Raw genomic sequence first — 21,332 nt, 5'->3', positions numbered from 1 at the left:
ATAAACAGGAATCCTGAATTTATTATATAGACCTCCGCATTATATAATCGAAGCAAAGGGAAACCACCGATGGAGTTAGAGGTACGTAGACTAAAAAGATGCTTGCAAATCAAATACTGGTTTTAGCATAGTTGAGTTTTAATTGTGGCCAAGCTCAGTCAATAAGTCACAAGTCCAGAAAAAAAGCTGTTCCTATTAAATCTCCCCAGGTCCTTTTACTAAGACGGAAAAACAAGGAATCAAAGAGGGAGGGGTTGAGGGGGGGGGAAGGAATTAAAGCCTAGGAATGGTAGATAAGCTATCCCAAAACTTCAAAACTAACACTACGATTCTATTTTAATCAGCTTTTGGCTGGTACCTACTGCTATATCACCTAGTATGACATTTCGGGATTATCGGGACAATGAAGGAAACTGCACAGAGGGCAAAGAAGGTAGGTTGAATTTAAATTTTTCAGTGTAAAAGTGTGGGTTGGGTGGGCACATTGTCTTAGAATTTACCTAGTAGCATATAGATAGCTATGGAATGCAATTGTGCCTGGCCTTTTGTGAAATGCAGGGCTTGTGTGTTACATGGGCTGTGACTAGAAGTCATCTACAGAAGATAAAACACCAGAAGTTTCTAAGGAAAATGTAGTTATTAAACATTTCTGGTGTTTAGGAGGCTCAGCCTAGTTGTGTAGATGGGATGAAAGGTTGAATTAAGCTAGAGACATGGTAGTTCACACCTGTAATCCCAACACTGGAATACTGAGGTAGGCTAGGTTACAGGGAAATGGTCAGAGTATAATATTAAAGGAATCAGTGGTCATGGGATTATAGATCTTTAAAATGGCATGATTCAGGCAAATCAAGGAAACTAAATGCTTTGTGACTCTTTTTATCCAGTTGTGCTGCTGTGAAAATGAACTTTGTAAGTAGTGAAGATGTTACCAGCCAAGAGAGGTCTCTTTCATGGTAAGATATAACTGCACCATGGTAAAGCTGGCAGAATTCCAGTCTCTGGTTTTTCACAGTGACAATGGCTGAGAGCATAAGTGCACTGTCCACAGCTTGTTAAAATACTTGATTGACCTACTACAAACTCAACTTTATCAAGGATGAAATAGTAGGGCTACCAGATGCAAGGCTTCTTAGTGTCCATCGTTAACAGTCTTTCCTGTTGAAGCTTCAATAGACAAAGTCCTAGGCCAGTAATAGATACATATCCCTGCTCAGGTGTGATTTCTCCTTCAATCTGATGTACTTTGTGAACAGATAATGAATCTGACACCTTAGGAAGAGCAGGACCCTGACTCCCATGTGTTTGACATGGCAGTTCTGTGATACATGACAGACATAACTTACTGGCAGTAAACAAAAGGATTTCATGTAGGTAACAATACAGTTGACACACTTGAGTTTAATTTATGGTTGATTCACAAGGAAGCATAGTTGTGGGTTTAAAGCTGATGAAGTCGCTCAGCTGCTGTTACTGCTCTTCGTTTTTCTTTCAGGATCAAGGTGGGTGCTTTCATATAAAATCTTGTTTTTTATTCCTTCTCTGGCAATTCTTTCCTGGATCCTCTGCTTAGCAAAATTATACCTACAGTGGAACCTTATAAGAAAGAAAATGAGTAAGTTACTAGTTCTATATGAATAACCTAAGGAGTGATTATGTAACCAAAATGCTAAAAAGATGACTACTATCCCAAAACTAAATTTAAAGGTATTTTGTCAAAATACAAATACTTTTTATAGCTACATAAGATATAAATTTCTGTCTTAGAGTAAGTATACCTGCTGGAATCTCTTGGGTCTGACTCCCTTTATTTACTCAACTTCATATTTTAATGGAATTCTGCCACTACTGTCAAACATTCAATGGATAATGAGGTTTATGTATTTACAGGGAAAAAAAAAAAGCCCAAACCAAAACAACTGATGGCTCATGCCTTTTTAATCCCAGCACTACTGAGAGAGACCCTGTCTCAATTTGCATGTGCACACATACCCACCCCATATTTATTGAGTGAATGTTGTTACTTCTCCTGACTTTCCTGGAATATCCAGCAAACATACCAGCATCCTAAAGTCACCAGGATAAATCCTCCTACTCCAACATCACAGGATCTTCTAATTCTGCCTATCAAAAACAAGCATGGTCGGCATAAGTTATATTCTGTGTGGGAAACCCATAGTGGACATGTTTTAATTTAAAAAAAATACACTCACTGGTCACCAAGAAATGTCCAAGTCCAGTCACAATAGATCCTAGTGAGCCATACAGTATAGATTCTCGAGCGCATGGAGTGTTCTCAACATCTAAAATACCTAGGAGCTTGAAGGGCTAGGATAAAATGAACAAGAAAATAGTTCATGGCAACATGGATCCCCACTCCATTTTTAATTAACACTAAACTTTACCAGTCAGCTAACTTGTGTGTTGAATCTGCCACTTTGGGATTTATTTACTCCAGCATTTGAATCTAGTGAACATAGTAATTAACCTCTAGCATGAAGTGACCAGTCTTCCAAGGACATGTCACTCAGCCAGTCATAGATGGGGGTCAAAACAGACTTTATTTCATTCTGTTCATGTGAGTCTTAGACATCTGGTGGTTTTGAGTGTAATGTAATCCCAGCAATCAGGAAACCACAGCAAGAAGATTGCTGTGAATTGGAGGTCAGACTGACTGAGCTCTGAAAGTCTGAGAAGCAAGACTACACACAACTGTGTAACAACATGTGTGAAAAGAAGCCATCCTCTATTGGATCCCAGCCCTGGAAAACAAATGTTTTCTACAGTGCCACTCAGTACAGCTAGAGGATTATTGCATAAGAAATGGAACCTATACTGGTGGGGAATGGAGTAAAAGACTTCAGATCCTGTTAAAGATAGGGTAGAACTGCACTTCCCTTAGCTCAAGAATCTGCTTGAAGATAACATGTAACTTGGTTTTCATTAAAGTACAATTCTTTCCCAGATGACTTGTTTTTCTTGTTTATATCACACACCCTGCTTTTGGATGGCTCAATACAACAGGACACATTGTGTGCTGTTGGTTTTTCACATAAATAAGCTACAGGTCTACTGGGGAACTCCCTGGAGGCATGGGGACCCTCTCTGGAAATGACTTGCTATGGCCTATTAGCATCTAGTCCATGATGAACTATGGACACATTCTGCCACAAGACGGGATGCCAAAGGGATTTCTGATGTTAATGAAAGCAGTCTGTACCACCTATATTCTTGCCTAGTTCAGACAGCTATAAATCTTTCCTTGTGAATGGCAAATGATTACACCTTTCTCCTTGGATGTTTCCAAAGCAGTCTGTGCTGGCTATCTGAGTGCCTGGGTTATATCCAATCATGCATGGTGGCTCTGACTGCAGTTCCAGAGAACACCAGGACACAAATGTTTAAGAGTACAAAACAAGGATGGAACTTTGTGATCCTATTGCAAAAGGAGACCTGGCTGGCATTAAACCTTTCGAGCCTCCAGTGGCAAGTTCCCCATCAATGTTCCCAGAGCCTGTTCTGTATTTAACCAGTCTTCCCTCCTAAAGGACTGCTATTTCATTTGAAAGGATTAAGTTCTGTAAGTTATCTGTGTAGGTCCCTGGCTTGGGCAGGTCTGTCACAAGGGTTTCAAGAAGGAAAGTGGTAAGCACCTTTACCCTCTGATCCAGCTTCTACATTGTTTTTGCAAACTACCACTTTTCTGTTCCCTTTTATGGAAAGACTACTGATATTACCTAGATGCCCCTCCTTTTACTTAAAGGTTAATTTAGTGCCTACATGCTCATGGCCACTATTTAGGTCATTATGCTTAGATTCCATCTCACTGGGAATCTCAGCAATTGTTTGGTATAGTTTACAGTAAATGTCTCTTGGCTTGCTAATCCACTGGCCTGGGGATTTGGCAGCAATGTTCCAGTAGCAGTGTCCCTCCTTTAATGGATTTAGTTTTGCCTTGTGGCTTGCTATTCCAACTGAATACCATTTATTCGACTCCCCATTGGTGAGATTTAAATTGTATTCATATGCTTATTTACTCATTTTGTAAATTAAAAGTATTTTCAAATCGTTTCTTTTGCTTCCAAAGTCTGTTTTTTCTGAGGTTTTCTTTGTAGCCCTGGCTATCCTGGAACTCTGGTGCTGGTTTAAAGGTGTGCTCCACCCCAAATCTTAACAGCCTTATTTTTCAGTTAAAGAGCAGAACTCCAGTGTTTTATCTTTGTCAAATATAAAGGAACCTCAATAAAGAGGATTGTCAAATCCACGTGCAGTTGTTTCACCAAGTCTAGATGAGATACGAAGCAAACCACTATATTTGACTTTCCTTGTAGTGCTACCAAGTTTTCATTTGATCTGATGATATATTGTGGACACTTTACCGTGACACCTTCCTGTAGCCATTCTATTAGGCATAGTTCATGGCCAAATTAGTTTTATCCCGGCTACCTTAAGTGAATGAAATTAGACTATTCCATTACCCAAGTAGGATGTCAGCTTCATGGAGAATGGAGGCTTTTATCTTTTTTGATAAGAGGCCGAACTGCAGTACATAATGAACAAATCTACCATACCTGTGAATGTGCGCTCTTGTAAGGAAATGGATTGACATTATCTGGCCCAGAACTATTAACCCCTGCCTCAGCCTTCTAGTGTGGAGATTGCTGGCATGCGCCACCACGCCCAGCTCTCGATTTCTCATGGCCCTTCTATTAGTCCTTTCTAACAAGTACAGTGTATGCTAGGTTTGGATCAGTCGCCCTTTTCTGATCCTGCGGGCCTGCCTGCTCTTCGCTACTTTAACTGGCAATTTAGACATCTGGGATATGAGGACTAGACCTCGCGGCCATGCGGATAGGTCTAGGAAACCGAGTCGCCCTACTGCGCATCTTTCCCCCGCGTGCCCCACGGCGAACATTACCTTTTTCTCCGGCTCGTGGGGCTCCGAGGCGGCAGCCATGGGTGCAAGTAGTCGCTACCGCCCCGCCCAGGCCCGCGACGGAAGCAGTACGGGCTCCGCCCACCCTCCCTCACGGCGGCGGCCATCTTAGGGAGCGATCCTGGGGCCGTCCCGAAGCCCGCCGTGGCCCCCTCTTTTGTTCCTTGGAACCAACCACACTGTTTTTCCAACCCCGCAACAGACCATCAGGAATGGAACACAAGAGGAGACAACCTAGAGAAGCTCCACCGGTTCCTGTCTCGCAGGCGGGGCGGCCCGAGACAAGGAGCATCGAGAAACTTCGCTTCCCTTCAGCCCCTCCTCCACCTTAACCGCCATTTCCAACCGTTGTGCGCGTTCCCGTGCTGGGCGCGGGGCGCGCGCCGAGGGCGGAGCCGGGACCGCGCGTCCGGCGCTGCTTTGTCCTCCGAGAGGGCGGGAGTCCGGGCTTGACGGTCCCCGCATTGCCGGAAGTCGCCTGGCGCTGTTTCCGCGGGCCTTGTCCCCTACGTGTCCTTTGTCCTGGCTTTGGTGACCTTGACAACCTGCATCCCCAGCCTCAGTCCCTCGCGGCGATCTCCAAGCGCCCGGCGGGCAAGCCCACGCCCCTCCCCCTCCGGCCCTCAGATTTAGAACGTTAAAAATAGCTCGCCGCTCGCGCGGAGGAGACCCAGGACAAAATGGAGGCGGCCGCTATCTAAGGGGCATGCGTCAGGCGGCAAGTGCCTTCCTTCGGGAGGGAGGCCGTGGGGTGACGCGACGGTGACAGAGCGGGAAGGAGCCCAGAACGTGTGTGTCGCTTGGGCCCAAGTTTCAGCCAGTTCAGCAGGCGGTGGCGACTCCGTTTTCGGGTTAATGTCCTGGGTCCGGCCTTTTGCCTTTCTTTGTTTACCTCTGTATTTCCCGATTTGGTCTCTTCGGTTCCAAACGGCCCTTCCCCGGAAAATGTCCAGGCCTGTCATTGTGCAGAGTCATGCTGGTTTTAATGTAGCGTGCTGCACACTCCTTGCCCGATAGTGTTAGCCGGGAGGGTCTCATCTTAACTACCATGCCGACTGTTTACTGTGTCATACTTCATGTTCATTAACTGCTTTCCGCCAATCCCACGGGGTAAAGGTGATCTATATTTCTCCTTATGTGTAATAGGGTTTTTTTGTTTTTTGTTTTTTTAAGGAAACTGAACAGTTAGAATAGGACTAGAAAGGGAATCTTGACAGTTTGGAATGCTCTGCTGAAATTCTTGGCCAGCCAGGCTTTGCATTCTTACTGGAAGGTAATATTTAAGGCAGTAATATTCCATAAAGGAGAGGAATTTTTTTGCATCCTTAATTGCCGTATAAAGGACGTAACGGGAAAAGTACCGAGAAAATAACGTTGCCATTTTATTTGTGACTGAGACGTTGCTAGGGTATACTGAGTTGGAGGACAATTCACTTGTTTGAAAAATGTCCTCATGGATTCGCTGAAGTTTCTTAATTTAACAAAAATTGAATATTCAGTTTTTTTCTTTTAACAGTTAATAGTGAAAAGTAACAAGCTCACTGTTGCCCCTTCTCCCTGAAGTTGTGGATGAAAAAAACCAATTTCACCTTAAAAGGAATAGAGTTTATTCTGCACTAAAATGTGAGTGACCATGACCTATGAACAGATTTCAGCCTGCCCCCAACATAAAACTGTTAGAGTTTTATGAATTTTATGTGGTGAAAAAGAGATAAGACACTTCAATTTATAGAATGTCTCTGGCTATAGGCCTTAGATTTCATCTGATAACATTCTTAGTCTTTGGGATTGGCGGAAACTAGTGTTCTGTTTGTACATTCTGGAAGGACAGTCACAAGGAAAGATGCTAAGCAGAAGTGGGCAATGAGAGGTTATCTGGAAGGCTCTGGAGAGCCCAAGATAATTTTAGCCTCAGGCTTCAGCATTCCAGGCCTCTGCTATCACAGAAGAATCAGCCTTGTAGAACTTTTAACTCAGCATTGGGTGAGTGGGTGTGTGGCTTTCCCCTCCTAGGAACTAGAGTTAACAAAGGAGTTAACCGTTGTGGTTTTCCAAACTTTTCCTTTTTCTTAATTAAAATTATTATGCACATTCATTTTGCAGTCGTTTAAAATAATACTGGATGTGGACGTGTTGGCTCTCACCTAAAAGCCCAGCATTCAGGTTGAAAGAGTAGGTTTCTTGTGACTTCAAGGCCAGCTACAAAGTGAGACTCTGTCTCAGAAAAATTGATAAATAGTAACAATGGAGGGTTTGAGAGTAGAACTCAGTGGATGAAGAATGTTTACCGAGTATACCCAAGACCTTGTTTTGATTTGATACCCAGAACTGTTAATACATACACAGACACAAAAAATTTTAAACCTACCAGAATACATGTAGTAAAAACTATAGCCTCCAATCTATTATATAATCTTTTTTACATTAACTTGATATGATCAGAATGGGCCTGGCCATCAGTGGCGCTCTCTTTTCTACCTGTGTGAGCACCTGGAGATTTGCTCCTTTCAGTGGTCATACTGATCCCCAACCTTTTTGCTGCTGAATGACATTTCTTTACAAAGCTGCAGTTTTCTACTAATCCAAAGGAAAAGCTCCAGTGAACATCTTGAGCACATGGTAAGGATTTCTGTAGAATAGGTTTCTAGAGGAGGGAGCCTGCCCAAAAGCCTTGGACATGCTAACACTTTGTTAGATCTTGGTAATTGTCCTCTCAAAAATATTACCTGTGTGGGTCCCATGAATTAACATGAGTGTGACTTTTCTCACTGCTTTTTAGAACTGCCTTATATAATGTTTTGACAGTTTCTGAATCTGATGGAAGAAAAATGGGGTCTTGCTGCTTTAAACTTCCCTATTGCCAGTATAACTGAGTTCTTTCAAATGTTACTTTGTGTCTTAATCCTTTTATGACCTTTATGTGTGTGGGTGTGTTCTACAGTTTAGGAGTGGAGATCAGAAGATAACTTGTAAGGGTCCTTCTGTCCTGTTATAGGTTATCTGAAGAGAAAAGCTCCCAAAAGGCCTGACTAAGTTGAACGGAGTCTTTATTAACCTCAGGCTGGACTGCTCCAAGCAGATTATTGGGAAGCATTGTGGAACTCCAGTTGGTTTGATTTTTTAAAGGGAAAAACCAATGCAATTGTGGCATATACAGAAAGCAAGTATTGCTTACAGGAGTGGAGAGATAACAGTTTAATGGTCAGGCAATTAACCTTTAGCTCACGGCCCCATTATGTAGGAATTTGGGGCTGGTCCAGAGACCAGTTTTACCCAAGATAATTTAGCACTTAAAGTATTCTCAGGAATATTTTGATGAGATGTCGTAACTGTGGGTCAGTAGCCTACTACATTTCTGCCACGTGGGTCGCAGGAATTAAATTCAGGTTTTTGGGCAACAGAGTGCTGAGCTGTTCACCAGCCCTGCTTACTTGTTCGGTAAGAGTCAGGTTCAGCATTATGCTGTTGTGAGCCTAAATAAAACGGGGTGCTAGTAGTAGAGCATGCGCTTAGCATGAGTGAAGTCTTGGGTTCCATCCTTAATAGCACAAAGACGAATAATAGTTGTGATTATTTCCTAAATTCGCAGCTCTATTCGTTCAGCTGCTTTGGTGATCTTGCTTTTGGAATTTCTCAGTTATCAGACATTTAACTTCTCCTGTGGAGTCACATCCGCCAGTGTATTCTCTAATAGTTCTTTTGAAGACTTTATTATTTGCAGGAATGTGTGCTTTGTGATGTTAGTACACGTACTGTGGTGTGTGTATGGAAGTCAGGACACCTTGTGGGAGTCAGTGTGTCCTCGCACTGTGTGCTCTAGGGTTTGAACCCAGGCTGTCAGGGTTGGCAGCAATCTCCCTTAACCAGCTAAGCCATGTGGCCAGCCCTTTAGGTAGCTTTGAATTGATAATGTTGCTAGATGTTGAACTCTGGGTTTGGCATTTATTCAGAGGACTTGAAATACATCTTCTGCTTTCCTGAGTTTGAGAGTCGCTGATAAGAGATTGGCGTCTCTGAGTTAACGTACACCTCCTGCTCTTGTAGCTGAGGTGGTATATCTGCTCCTGCCCAGCTTCTCATGTTGTCTCTGCTCTGCATCCTTGACATCTTGACTGTAATGTAGTGTGGGGAAGTCCTTTTCTAGTCATGTTTATTTAAGGTTCTAAATGTATTTCTAGAGAAATAGTCACACAGTAGAAAATTTGTTACAATTTCATTGAATAAATTCTCTATGTCATTATTGTAGGTGTGAGCTCCTAGCTACAGATTCTTAGATTTGATCTCTTGTTCAGAGCCTAGAATGTTTGAACCTTGTGGTCATGATAATTATTTATTTTTCCTTGCTGTTATATTTTTCTTTTTTTGAGACAGGGTTTCTCTGTGTAGCCCTGGCTTTCTTGAAACTCTCTGTAGACCAGGCTGGCCTTGCACTCATATTGATCTATGGATTTAAAGGTGTGTAGCAGGCTGTAGAAACCTTTTGATTGTATGTGATCAGTTTGTCATCTGGGCTTCTTTCCTAGGCCTTTGATGTCCTGTTCAGAAGGTCCTTTCCTGTACCTAGATCTTGAAGCATTTTCCCTAGATTTTCCTTTTAGCAGCTTCAGCCTTTACATTCAAACTGTTGATCCATTTTGGATTGATTTTTATACAGGAATCTGCTCTCATCAATCGATTGGTGGGAGATAGAAATCTACCTCTATTCTTTTACTTGTGAATACCTAGTTTTCCCAGTGCCGTTAGTAAAAGAGTCTATCTTTACTCCAGTGTAAAAAATTAGCTAACTGGGGCTAGAGAGAGGACTCAGCAGTTATGAGCACTTGCTGTTCTCAGGGTCTGACACCCCCCTCTGGCCTCCACAGAGACATCGGTAAACACAAAAATAATCTTTTGAAATATCAGTGGTAAATCGTGTGGATTTATTCTGAATCCTTTATTCTATTCTGTGTATGCCTATACATGTTTCCACACATGTCAGTGTACCCTAGGCAGGGTTGGATGAGGCAGGAGGATTATTGAGATTGAGGCATGTCTGGGCTACAGAATGAGGTTTAGATCAACCTGGGCTGTACAGGAAAGTCTTGTCTTTTAAAAGAGAGCGGGGCGGGGAAGAAAATGAAGTTAAAAGGTTCTAATGTCGATTTAAGTACAGGAGTCAGGAGGGGCATGGTTATTAAGAAAAGAATAGTTGCATACACCCAAGAAGAACAGATTTGAGTAGAGAGAATGGGCATTTAAGTAACTGAACAATAGCGGAACATGATTTTGGTGACTTTTTTTTTTTTTCCATTTTTCTTTTTTTCGGAGCTGGGGACCGAACTCAGGACCTTGTGCTTTACTCTACACTGAGCTAAATCCCCAACCCCTGATTTTGGTGACTTTTTAAAAAAGATTTATTTATTGTATGTATGTATGTATGTGAGTACACTGTCCCTCTCTTCAGACACACCAGAAGAGGGCATCAGATCCCATTACAGATGGTTGTGAGCTACCATGTGGTTGCTGGGATTTGAACTCAGGACCTCTGGAAGAGCAGTCAGGGCTCAACCACTGAGCCATCTCTCCAGCCTTCATTAATATTCTTATTTGAAATATCTCTCAGAAATAAATGCTGAGGAAATGTCTATGTAGTCATCTTCATAGCAATTTTTGTTAGCTATGTAGACATTCTTGGCTCTCTGCAGGCACAACTTAAACTAGATTCTGGGATGAGGGCCTGTTTTTCCCTTCCCGTGGTTCCCTGAGATGGCCAGGTGAGTCAGTTATCTCCATGGACAAAGTATAGTTCCTTTGCAGCTCTTCTTCACTGGCCGTGAGGAGTATCCGCTGGGACAGTGAAAGCAGTGTGAAGATCTAAACACAGCCAGGCATGGTGCCTTCTTCCTGCAGTGCCAGCACTCAAGGGGCCTCCAGCCTGGGCTACATAGCAAGATCCTGTCATAAACCACAAATATCTAGATATAATAATTTGTATTTTACTTACAATTTAAAAAAAAAACTAGTCTAAGACCTGTGTAAAACTATAAAAACAATCTGTTAAAATGAAACAAGATCATTTTAAAATGAGAAACAGGGACATTGCGGATGGAGAGCAGGGTATAACGCGTGGCGTCCCGGATGGATTCCAGAACCAGAAGGTAGATAGGCAGGCCAGCGAAGTAAGTTAGAAGGTAATTTCCAGACGGAGAGCAGCCTCTGTTCTCACTAGCTATTTTAATGTGGATTAGTTCTAGATAGTTTTATTTCAGAAAACCACATAAGCTTCAAGTTGACAGGATAACTTAATGCTGTCCTCCCTCTAGCTTCAGCAGTGAACATTGTGCCTGTTTTATTTTATCTATCTCCATCCCATCCATATATGTGAAAACGTGTGTGTGTGTGTGTGTGTGTGTGTGTGTGTGTGTGTGTGTGTGTGTGTGTGGTGGTGTTGAGGCAGGGGCTGTCTGTGAACACTCAGCCAGCAGAGTTGATGAGCCAAGGGAGGCAAGGTGATCTGATTCACCAACACTGAGTGGTCTGTGTTAGTTCAGACTTGGAGTACTGACCCTGAGTGGTGTATGCTAGGTGTATTTAAACACAGCACAATTTGGTGAAATGTTTCCTTCTGATATTAACTCAGTCTTATGTGCACAATAAAGCATAAATAAGCTAAGTAAAGATTGGACAGTTAAGAGAATTGGCTGCTCTTCTAGAGGTCCTGAGTTCAAGTCCCAGCAACCACATGGTGGCTCACAACCATCTGTAATGAGGTCTGGTGCCCCTTTCTGTTGTGCAGGCAAGAATTCTGTATACATAATAAATCTTTTTAAAAAAGATTGGATGTTATGACATCAAAATTTCTTGTAAAGTACATGTGACACCTTCTGTAAAGATGAGCTCTATGGATTGGCTGAGAAAAGCTTACAGTAAGGGTCTGGGGAAGCTAGGCAGAGTTGCTGCAAAGCAGAGGCAGGGGGATCACTGTGAGTTTGAGGCCAGCCTGGTCTACAGGATGAGTTCCAGGACACTTGGGCTGTATAGAGAAACCTTGTCTTGAAAAACCACAGTAAAACAAGCAAGCAAACAGCAAACAAAAAACCCCAACCAAACAAAGCAAAGCTCTGAGGGTCCGGGAAGGATCCTGTGTGGGCTCTGCCACACATAACACAGATCACCTTTAACCCCATGTGCTCACAGCCTTTCTGGCTGGGTAGCAGTCTGCATTCCTTCCCTCGGATGAACAACCCTGTGGGCTAACATTCTGGGTTTTCCTGGTGCTCATCTGTGAGCTCAAAGACCTCAGTGCTGGGCTGGAGAGATGGCTCAGCAGTTAAGAGCACCGACTGCTCTTCCAGAGGTCCTGAGTTCAATTCCCAGCACCCACATGGTGGCTCACAACCATCTGTAAAGAGATCTGATCCCCTCTTCTGGTGTATCTGAAGACAGCTACAATGTACTTATATATAATAAATGAATAAATCTTTAAAAAAAATCACGGGGTTGGGGATTTGGCTCAGTGGCAGAGCGCTTGCCTAGGAAGCGCAAGGCCCTGGGTTCGGTCCCCAGCTCCGAAAAAAAGAACCAAAAAAAAAAAAAAATCACATTTATAGCCAGCAATGTGGCACAGGACTTTAATCCCAGCACTCAAAAGGCAGAAGTAGATGGATCTCTGACTTTGAGGCCAGCCTGGTCTACAGAGTAAGTTCCAGGGCAGCCAAGAGAAACCTTGTCTTGAAAAACCAAAACCAACCAAACACAACACAAACAAACAAACAAAAACCCAAACCATTTATTCATTCATTCATTCCCAAGCCTTTCCCCTTCTGTTCTCCATTCATTAAATTCTGAGGTTATGAAATTTTATGAAGTTTTTTTTTTTTTTTCCAGGCTGGAGACATAGCTTAAGTGGTAGAATGCTTGCCCAGCCTGCAAAGGGCTTGGGCTCCGTCTCCAGCACCGAGAGGCAGGGAGGGCATGATGGTGCCTGCCCAAGAGCCCAGCACTTGAGAGATGGAGCAAGAGATTCAGAAATTCAAGGTCATCCTTGACTACAGTGAGTTTGACAATCTCCCTTACCACTGTGAGCACAGATGCAATTGGGCAACAAATTGTGCACCCTCGTGGCCAGTGTGTTTATTACACTGTTTATTGGAAAGCACAACAGCAGTTAAACTCCAGAGAATTTTTGTTACCAAAAGATTCTACAATTAAATGTTTTACGCACATGTGTGTGCTCGAGTGGAATGTGCTATTCAAGTGCCAAGGAGCCAAGACTGAAAGGTGGAGGTCAGAGAACAATCTGAGACAGTTCTCTTCCTCCTTGTGGGTCCCAAGGATAGAATTCAAGTTGTCAGGCTTGACAGGGAGTTTGTTTTCTCATTCCCACTGGCCCCAGATTCTGCAAATTTCTATATAGACTATTTTTAAGTTTTTGTTGTTGTTTTAAAATAAAGCGCAGATGCAGATAATTGCACACAACCAAATATATAGTTTGATAGGTCCTCTTATGAAAAATACTCTTGTAATTACCACCTGGGCCAAGAAATACAGTTTGACAGCCTGGGAGAGGACAGTGCTCCATGCAACCATAGGGCAGCAGCTATGCAATTAACAAATGTACCTAAAACTCCTGAACCAGTGGTCACCATGCAGAAGGGAGCACCTTCCAGAGGCTCAGGACTAGATGTGGCCAGCAGCTGAGACAGTGAGACTCCAGCAAGACTGAACTGCTATCAGGCACGGGGAGGAGGGGGAAGAGGAGAGGAAAAGCATCCCCTATGAACTGCTGACAAACCGGCCAACTCCAGAAACGCCCGAGGAAAAGGCTAAGAGATGGCAAGGGGATGGCAGACTCAGAGGCACGGGCTCCATGGAGAGACTGTTGTCAGTTGCCTGGGACTCTAGGAGATGACCTGTTCCTCGGGGATATTTTTCCTGCCTGTGCTGAGAGTGGAAGGTTTGCAGGGATTGGTGAGTCTCTGGCTGACCTTACACCTCATCCAGGTAAGACTACTTACGTTGGTTAACCATTTCAGCCCTTTTCGTGCACATCTGTTGAACTGACCTATAACCGTGTCAGCCCCTGACAGCATTGTTTTCCAAGTCTCGGAAGCTGCTAAACCCAGGCAGCCCACAGCTTTTGGATACCGTTGTTGATAATCCAGTGCTGAATGAAAATGTAGGGACACTAAACCCAAGTGCTCTGCATTTTTGGGATTCACCTTGAGGAGCTCACCAAGCAGTTGCTTCACACTGGGTGAGCTGAAGCTCCCTCCCCCACCTAGTGCCACATCGAGACTGCAGATCAGCAGCAGAGGCTCTCCACATGTGTCAGGTTGCCCAGCTGGACCTCGGTGGCCACCAAAAGCATCTCCAGAATCCCGATGTCTCTGCCTTAATTAGAAGATTAATTGTCCTACCAGCATTGTCCAACTCAACCTAAGTGATGTCATGCTAAAGATTCTGTGTGATGGTTTGTCCAAGACCCCTATAGGCTTAGATATTTGAACACTCGGTTCCCAGTCAGCATTGGGGAAGTGGCCCAGTCTTGCTGCAGGAAGGTGCATCACTTGGTACAGGTTTTGAGAGCTCATTGTGTCGTCCCACTTCCAGCTCACTCTCTTCACTTCCTACTTAAGGCTGAAGATGAGATCTCAGCTTGCTCCAGATGCTTGCTATCCTGCTGTCCCCACCATTATGGACTCTAAACCCCTGCAAGTGTAAGGCAAACTAAACTTTCCTATAAGTTGCCTTGGTTATGTGTTATTCAAGCAGTAGAATGCTAACTCATACAGGCTGCTTTCCAGAATTCTCCAAGCCCAGCTACCTGCAACGTTCATGATGCAGCAAATTGCTCCTGTAAATCCAGCATTCCCAGGCCAGCTTAGGCACCAGGGTGAGCCAGCAGCTTTTAGGGTATGGAGTGCAGAATTGTAAAAGCCTGTTGTTTAGGAAATGTATGCACAGGGTGTGGCCTCCTCCTCTTTTGATGCAAATGTAGGAACGGTTACAATCAATAAAGCACTTGGCTTTATTGTATCAATAAAAGTGATAAAACACTTTTACTACTGGCTTTCCCCTACCCTTCATTATACCTGTTCTTAGAGAACCACCCGAGGGAACACACTCGTGCCCCCACTCTGTGTGTGTGTGTGTGTGTGTGTGTGTGTGTGTGTGTGTGTGTCAGAGTTTTTCTTGATTGCATTACATCTTGGCTTTTAAGACAGAGCTTCTCACTGAACCTGGAGCTCACTGAGTCGGTGAGGTTGCTGGCTGGCCAAAAAGCCCTGCATCTTACTGTGTCTGCCTCCCCAGCACTAGGATTACTGTCTTGGTGCTGCTGCCCAAGTTGGGGTGGAACCCAGATCTTCCTGCTTGTGAGACAAAGGTCCTACTGCCTGAGCCGTCTCCCTAGTCTTTCCTGCCTGTGTTGTGTCATTAAGAGTTCAAAATTTAGGGGTTGGGGATTTAGCTCAGTGGTAGAGCGCTTGCCTAGCAAGCGCAAGGCCCTGGGTTCGGTCCCCAGCTCCGAAAAAAAAAGAAAAAAGAAAAAAAAAAGTTCAAAATTTAGGTAAACCTATATTTCCAAAATGTTTAGGCCGATTGTGGTGGTAATGGAGAGAGAGAGAGAGAGAGAGAGAGAGAGAGAGAGAGAGAGAGAGAGAGAGAGAGAGAGAGAGAGAGACTGGGTAACCCTGGCTGTCCTGGAACTGGTTCTGTAGACCAGACTGGCCTTGAACTCAGAGACCCACCTGCCTCTGTTTCCTGAGTGCTGGGACTAAGGCATGTGCCACCACTGCCTGGCTTTTTCTAAGCAGGGTTAATCTGAAGGTGCCTTTTAAGCTTTAGGCCCCAGAATCCTGCATTAGGCAAGGACGTCTGGTTCTGCGTTTCTAACTTGCTATGCACTTGTAGGTCCTGTGTTTGTGTGTGATGAGCTTTCCCAGTGACTTGCTTTGTCTTAGGAAAATGGCATTTGACTGGTCAGAAGGCTGGAGAGATGGATTCGAATGGACACTGTCGCTTTGACACTGAGGTGATTTTTATACTACTCTAGAGACAAGCACTCTAAGTTCTTTGTAACGTGGTCCTTCACAGCGATCCTTAACTGCCCCGGAGGTTGCCAGACCTGGAGAGCCCTGGAAAGAGCAGCTCAGTCTTTAGGGCAGCCGCTCACCTGGGAAGCAGGAACCTGTTCCACAAAGCCTCAGAGCAGTAGCCACTGGCTTTGTGCTGACGTTTTAAAGACTTGAGTGTTTATCTTCTTTAATAATACAATATGTATGTGGATTTCTGGTTGGACAAAGGATTTTTTCAGTCTGGAAATAACATCAAGAAGTGAGAGACACTGTGGCTCCAAATAAATGGGAAACACGCTGGATCAAAATGGCTGCCATGATAATAAAAATAAAACACACAGACATCTTCATTCTGGGGCCAGCAAATGGCTCAGTGGGTAAACGCGCTTGTCACCAGCTTTGATGACCTAACGGCTCCTTCAAATTATTCTCTGACCTCCATATGTGTGGTATATCACAGATATATCTCCCCTCATACTCGAACACACGATTCAGGACCTGGGTCCCTCCTACCAACCACCTTTACACGGGTTCTGGGGATTGAACTCAGGGTGCCAAACCTTTTATCTGCTGAGCCATGTCCCTGGACCCTGAGCCTTTTACTCATGTTAGGCACAGGGAGGCTGGAAGACAGCTTTCGAGAGTTAGTCCTTTCCCACCTTGGGGGTCCTGTGATGATACAGACCATTAGGCTCGGCAGCAAGTCCCTTTACTCCTTCAGCCATCTCACCAGCCAGTCATACGTCATTGATTGATTGATTTTAAGTATGTCTGTGTGTGTGTGTGTGTGTGTGTGTGTGTGTGTGTGTGTGTGTGTACATGTGCACACAGTGCCCACAAAGGCCAGAAGAGGGCAGAAGAGGGCATCAGATCTTCTGGAACTGGAATTACAGATGGTTGGGCGCTGCCATGTGAGTCCTGGGAATCGAACATGGGTCCTTGGCAAAACCAGCCAGTGCTCTTAACTGCCAAACCATTTCTCCAGCCCCATAGGCATTTCTTCCAGTAGCATGAGTTACTTTAAAAACAAAACAAAACAAACAAAAAAATACACAAAACATTGGTACATAGAAAAAATTCAGATTTTTTTTCTTTTTTCTTTTTTTTTTTTAAAGTTTTTTTTTTAAGATTTATTTATTTATAAGTACACTGTAGCTGTCTTCAGACACACCAGGAGAGGGCATCAGATCTCATTACAGATGGTTGTGAGCCACCATGTGGTTGCTGGGATTTGAACTCAGGACCTCTGGAAGAGCAGTCAGTGCTCCTAACCGCTGAGCCATCTCTCCAGCCCCAGATTTTTTTTCTTAAAAATTTCATACACACAGAAGAGCTAGACTTAAGTCAAGGACTGCTTATTAAAAGTCAATTTTTTAGGGGCTGGAGAGATGGCTCAGAGGTTAAGAGCACTGTCTGCTCTTCCAGAGGTCCTGAGTTCAATTCCCAGCAACCACGTGGTGGCTCACAACCATCTGTAATGAGATCTGGTGCCCTCTTCTGGCCTGCAGGTGTACATGCAGGCAGAAAGCTGTATGATGTATACATAATAAATGTTTTTAAAAAAAATAAGTCAAGTTTTTAAACCTGTCATTCCTACTGTGGTTTGAATGAGAATGTCTCCCACAGGCTCAGTATAATATGGATGCATGGTCCCCAGCTGGTGGGACAGTTTGGGGATGCTTGGGCTTGTGTGACAGAGGAAGTATGTTACTGAGGTGGGCTTTGAGAGCTTAAGGCCTACTCTTCATTTGCTCTCGATATACGCCAGCTATGTCTGCTTCCTGCTTCCTGCTTCCTCCCACCAGAATGGTGATTGTGCACTTGCCCATCTGGGGCCTTAAGGCTAAATAAATCCTTCCTCCTATAAGGTGCCTTAGTCACGGTGTCATCCCACAGCTATAGAAAAGTAACTAAAACATCGGTCAATGCCGGCTGGTGAGATGGCTCAGCAGGTGAAGGTCTTCACTGCCGAACTTGATGACTTGAATTCAGTCCCCAGGACCCATGTGGTGGAAAAAGAGAACACAGCATGCTCTCCCCGCACATGTTATGTCACATGTGCATCCAATACACACAAAATAAAACATAATATAAAAAATGTGGTAAGAGACACAGTAATACGAAGTGCCCATATCTGCTCAGATTTCAGGGCTGGTTTGAAACAGTTACAGGAAAGATCACTCCTTGGTATCCTAGGAGTGAGAACAGATGCACTGAGATCACCGGTTACTTATTAGAGACAGGGAGGGGAGGGCCAGGCTGGACTGACTTCTGGATGCCTTCCCATGCTTAGACACACACACACACACACACACACACACACACACACACACACACACACAAACTCTCACACACAGATACACACACAGACTCACACACACTCACTCACATACACAGACACACACACACAAACTCACAGACACACTCACTCACATACACAGACACACACACTCACACACACATACACACACTCACACTCATATATACTCAGACACACTCACATACACAGACACACACACTCACACATAAACTCACACACATACATACACAGACAGACACTCACATACACACTCACACACACAAACTCTCACACACAGATACACAGACACACACACACACACACACACACACACACACACACACACACACTTCTTTTCCTAGGTTCAGCCATGGACTATTTACCAACATGCTGGAGAAATGTGCAATTGTTGCTTCTACTTTTGTAATCCTGTTTTAAAATAAAACAAATTCATAAAAATACCACAAAATGAAAACGCCCTAACCCCTAACCCCTCCCCTGGTATTCCCTCCATTTCTACTTACATTATTTAGTGACCTGGATTCCTTTGAAAATTCTGAGGTCCAAAGTGGCTAAACAGCTTGTCTGAGGTCAGCAAGGTGAGCCCACACCCACAGCACAGCTACACGAGTGGGCTCCACCCACACCCACAGCGTTGCTACATGAGTGGGTTCCACTTGCTGCTCTTTGGAATGGATCTTGGAATTTCCATGTAATCTAATATTTTTAACAGCACAGTGTTTATATGTTCTGCAGTAACTCATATATGCAAACAATACATTCTGATGATGTGCACCTCCAACTCACTCCTCCTATCCCTGCCTGGGAGCCCCAACTCATCCGTTTCTGCCAAGGACCCCCTATAGGCCCCTCCCCCTAAGGTCCCTCCCCGGTAGACACCTCCCCCAAACGCTCCCACTTCCTATCCTCACCTTAATTTTAATTCATTACTTGAGTTTTGGTTTTCTGAGACAGTGCTTCTGCGTGTAGCCCTGGCTGTCCTAGAGCTCAATCTGTAGACCAGGCTGGGCTTGAATTCAAGAGACCCACCTGCCTCTGCCTCTTGAATGCTGAGATTAAAGGTCCGCACCGCCACTGTCCAGACTTATTTTTACTTTTTTTTTTTTTTTAAGATTTGTTTTATTTATTCCATGTATGTAAGTACACTGTTGCTGTCTTCAGACACACCTGAAAGGGACATCGGATCCCATTATGGATGGTTGTGAGCCACCATGTGGTTGCTGGGATTTGAACTCAGGACCTCTGGAAGAGCTGTCAGTGCTCTTAACCGCTGACCCATCTCTCCAGCCCTTATTTTTACTTTTTTAAAAAGTAATAATCTGGTAAATCCAGTCAGTGCTGCCTGCTGACTGATGCTGATGGCCAATGCTGTCAGAGCATTGGCCAATCTTGTCACCTTGGTCTTGGTTACAATAAGTTCCTAAGCACAACAGGTGTGTCGTGTCTGGAGGACAGTCCCTCACAGCACTGCTGTCGGTCCCTCAGCTCTTACGTTCTTCCCCCTCTTCTGTGCTGTTCCTAATCCCGGGGGGTGGGGGTGGGTACATCTTGGAATAGATGTCCCATTTAGGAATGCGCACTCAAAAGCCTTATTCTCAGCTCTTTGGCTAGTTATGGGTCTTGCTACTACTAACCACTGTGGAGAGAATCTCACTGGCCAAAGCCAAGGATAACACCAATCTATTGGTATAAGCATAAATTTTTCTGAAGCATTTGACATGTCATTCAGTAAAACAATAGTAGTGGGTTCTCTCTGGCCATGGACTTCAAATTTTAATTATGTGGATATGTGTGTGCTGGACTGATTTTGTACACATGTGTGCAAGGTCCAAAGAGATCAGGGGATGGGAGAAGATGTCCTGGAGCTGGAGTTATGGGTGGATGTGAGACACCTGACACGGTGCTGGGATTTGAGATCAGGTCTCCCCCAAGTGCACTACGTAACTGCGGAGCCATTTCTCCAGCCCTAAGCCACGGGCTTTTGACCAGGTTTACAACACTGGGCCTGATTGCCTTCCTTCCGTCCAAATGTCATTAGTTACCCTGCCACAGCCTTCATGCCCAGATTGCATGAGTGCTAGGTACCCCTTTCCTGGACACCATTGCTGTCCTTTATTCCCCCAGTGGGCTGCACATCAACTTCTAGTATCACGGAAACTAACCTGGAACTCACTCAAATCCTTCGACCTCCGCCTCTGCCTCTGCCGTGCTGGAATTAAGGGTGTGCACCACCATACCCAGGAAGTTCATTTCCTTCTCCTCTTTTCTCCTCTTCCTCCTCCTTTTTCTTCTTTTCTCTCCTCCTCCTCCTCCTCTTCCTCCTTCTCCTCTCCCTCTTCTTTTTGGTTTTTCAATAGGGTTTCTCTCTGTGACCTTCTTGGCCTTAAACTTGAGATCTGTCTGCCTCTGCCTCCTGAGGGCCAGGATTAAAGACGTATACCACCGCCCCCAGAAAACTCTTCCTAATTTTAAAGTTATATATTTAAATTATCCTACAAAATAGTGGGATTCCACAGATCCCTTGGTGTCTTGTTTTATTTTTGTTTTGGTACGGGGTCCTGCTGTGCGCCCTGGATGGACTCAGACTCGAAGGAACCTGCCTGCCTCTGCATCCCAAGTGTACGTGGGACTTTTCTACAGCCTGAGTTTTTGTTTACTCTTCTAACCCCTCCTCTACACTTTATATTAAATTTTATTTAAAAAGAAAAAAAAGGACGTGGAGGTCGCTTCTGTTACAGGAGTCTTGTTTTCGCCTATTTCGCCACCAGGTGGCGCCACAGCACACTTACCCATTGCTTCTTCAGTTGATGAATTCCTAATTTACTAAAGATGGGGCAAATTCAGTTACTTAAAAACAAAGAACTTGTATTTAGTTTCATCATGAAACCCCAAAGAGACCAGAGAATATAATGAAGATTAAAAAGAAAAGGAATAAAAAACATTGATCAGGTGCAGGGGGAGACATTTGAAAACTGGAGAAATGGAAATGTGTGTGTGTGTGTGTGTGTGTGTGTGTGTG

General features: G+C 44.1%; 1 protein-coding gene across 2 annotated transcripts; it reads right to left on the bottom strand.

Moving 5' to 3' along the window:
• Positions 1-1,035: 1,035 nt before the first annotated feature.
• Positions 1,036-5,206, bottom strand: Cox20 (cytochrome c oxidase assembly factor COX20). 2 transcript variants are annotated; one of them, NM_001105976.1, is made up of 4 exons: positions 4,919-5,206; positions 2,214-2,328; positions 2,061-2,124; positions 1,036-1,596 (listed from the first exon to the last, which is right to left on the bottom strand). In NM_001105976.1, the coding sequence occupies exons 1-4, from the start codon at positions 4,955-4,957 to the stop codon at positions 1,461-1,463; spliced, it is 354 nt and encodes a 117-aa protein (NP_001099446.1). In that variant the 5' UTR covers positions 4,958-5,206; the 3' UTR covers positions 1,036-1,460. The 2 variants fall into 2 exon arrangements, with proteins under 2 accessions (NP_001099446.1, XP_087436448.1); XM_087580322.1 differs by having other exon boundaries at positions 1,382-1,596; positions 1,997-2,124; positions 4,919-4,974.
• Between the last annotated feature and the right edge of the window lie 16,126 nt (positions 5,207-21,332).

The sequence above is a fragment of the Rattus norvegicus genome, chromosome 13 (assembly GCF_021556685.1).
Source record: "Rattus norvegicus strain SHRSP/BbbUtx chromosome 13, alternate assembly SHRSP_T2T, whole genome shotgun sequence".
In the NCBI taxonomy this organism is placed as follows: Eukaryota; Metazoa; Chordata; class Mammalia; order Rodentia; family Muridae; genus Rattus; species Rattus norvegicus.
The sequence above is the reverse complement of the archived record's forward strand: the minus strand, read 5'-3'. Positions and strand labels throughout refer to the sequence as shown.

Bases quoted from the DNA above. Each gene is read 5' to 3' on its own strand.
- Cox20 (NM_001105976.1), bottom strand. From the start codon at position 4,957: ATGGCTGCCGCCTCGGAGCCCCACGAGCCGGAGAAAAAG. The intron at 2,329-4,918 runs GTAATGTTCGCC...ATTTTATCCTAG, and splicing joins CCCACGAGCCGGAGAAAAAG to CCCTTCAAGCTCCTAGGTAT. The intron at 2,125-2,213 runs GTGAGTGTATTT...TGTTTTTGATAG, and splicing joins TGGACATTTCTTGGTGACCA to GCAGAATTAGAAGATCCTGT.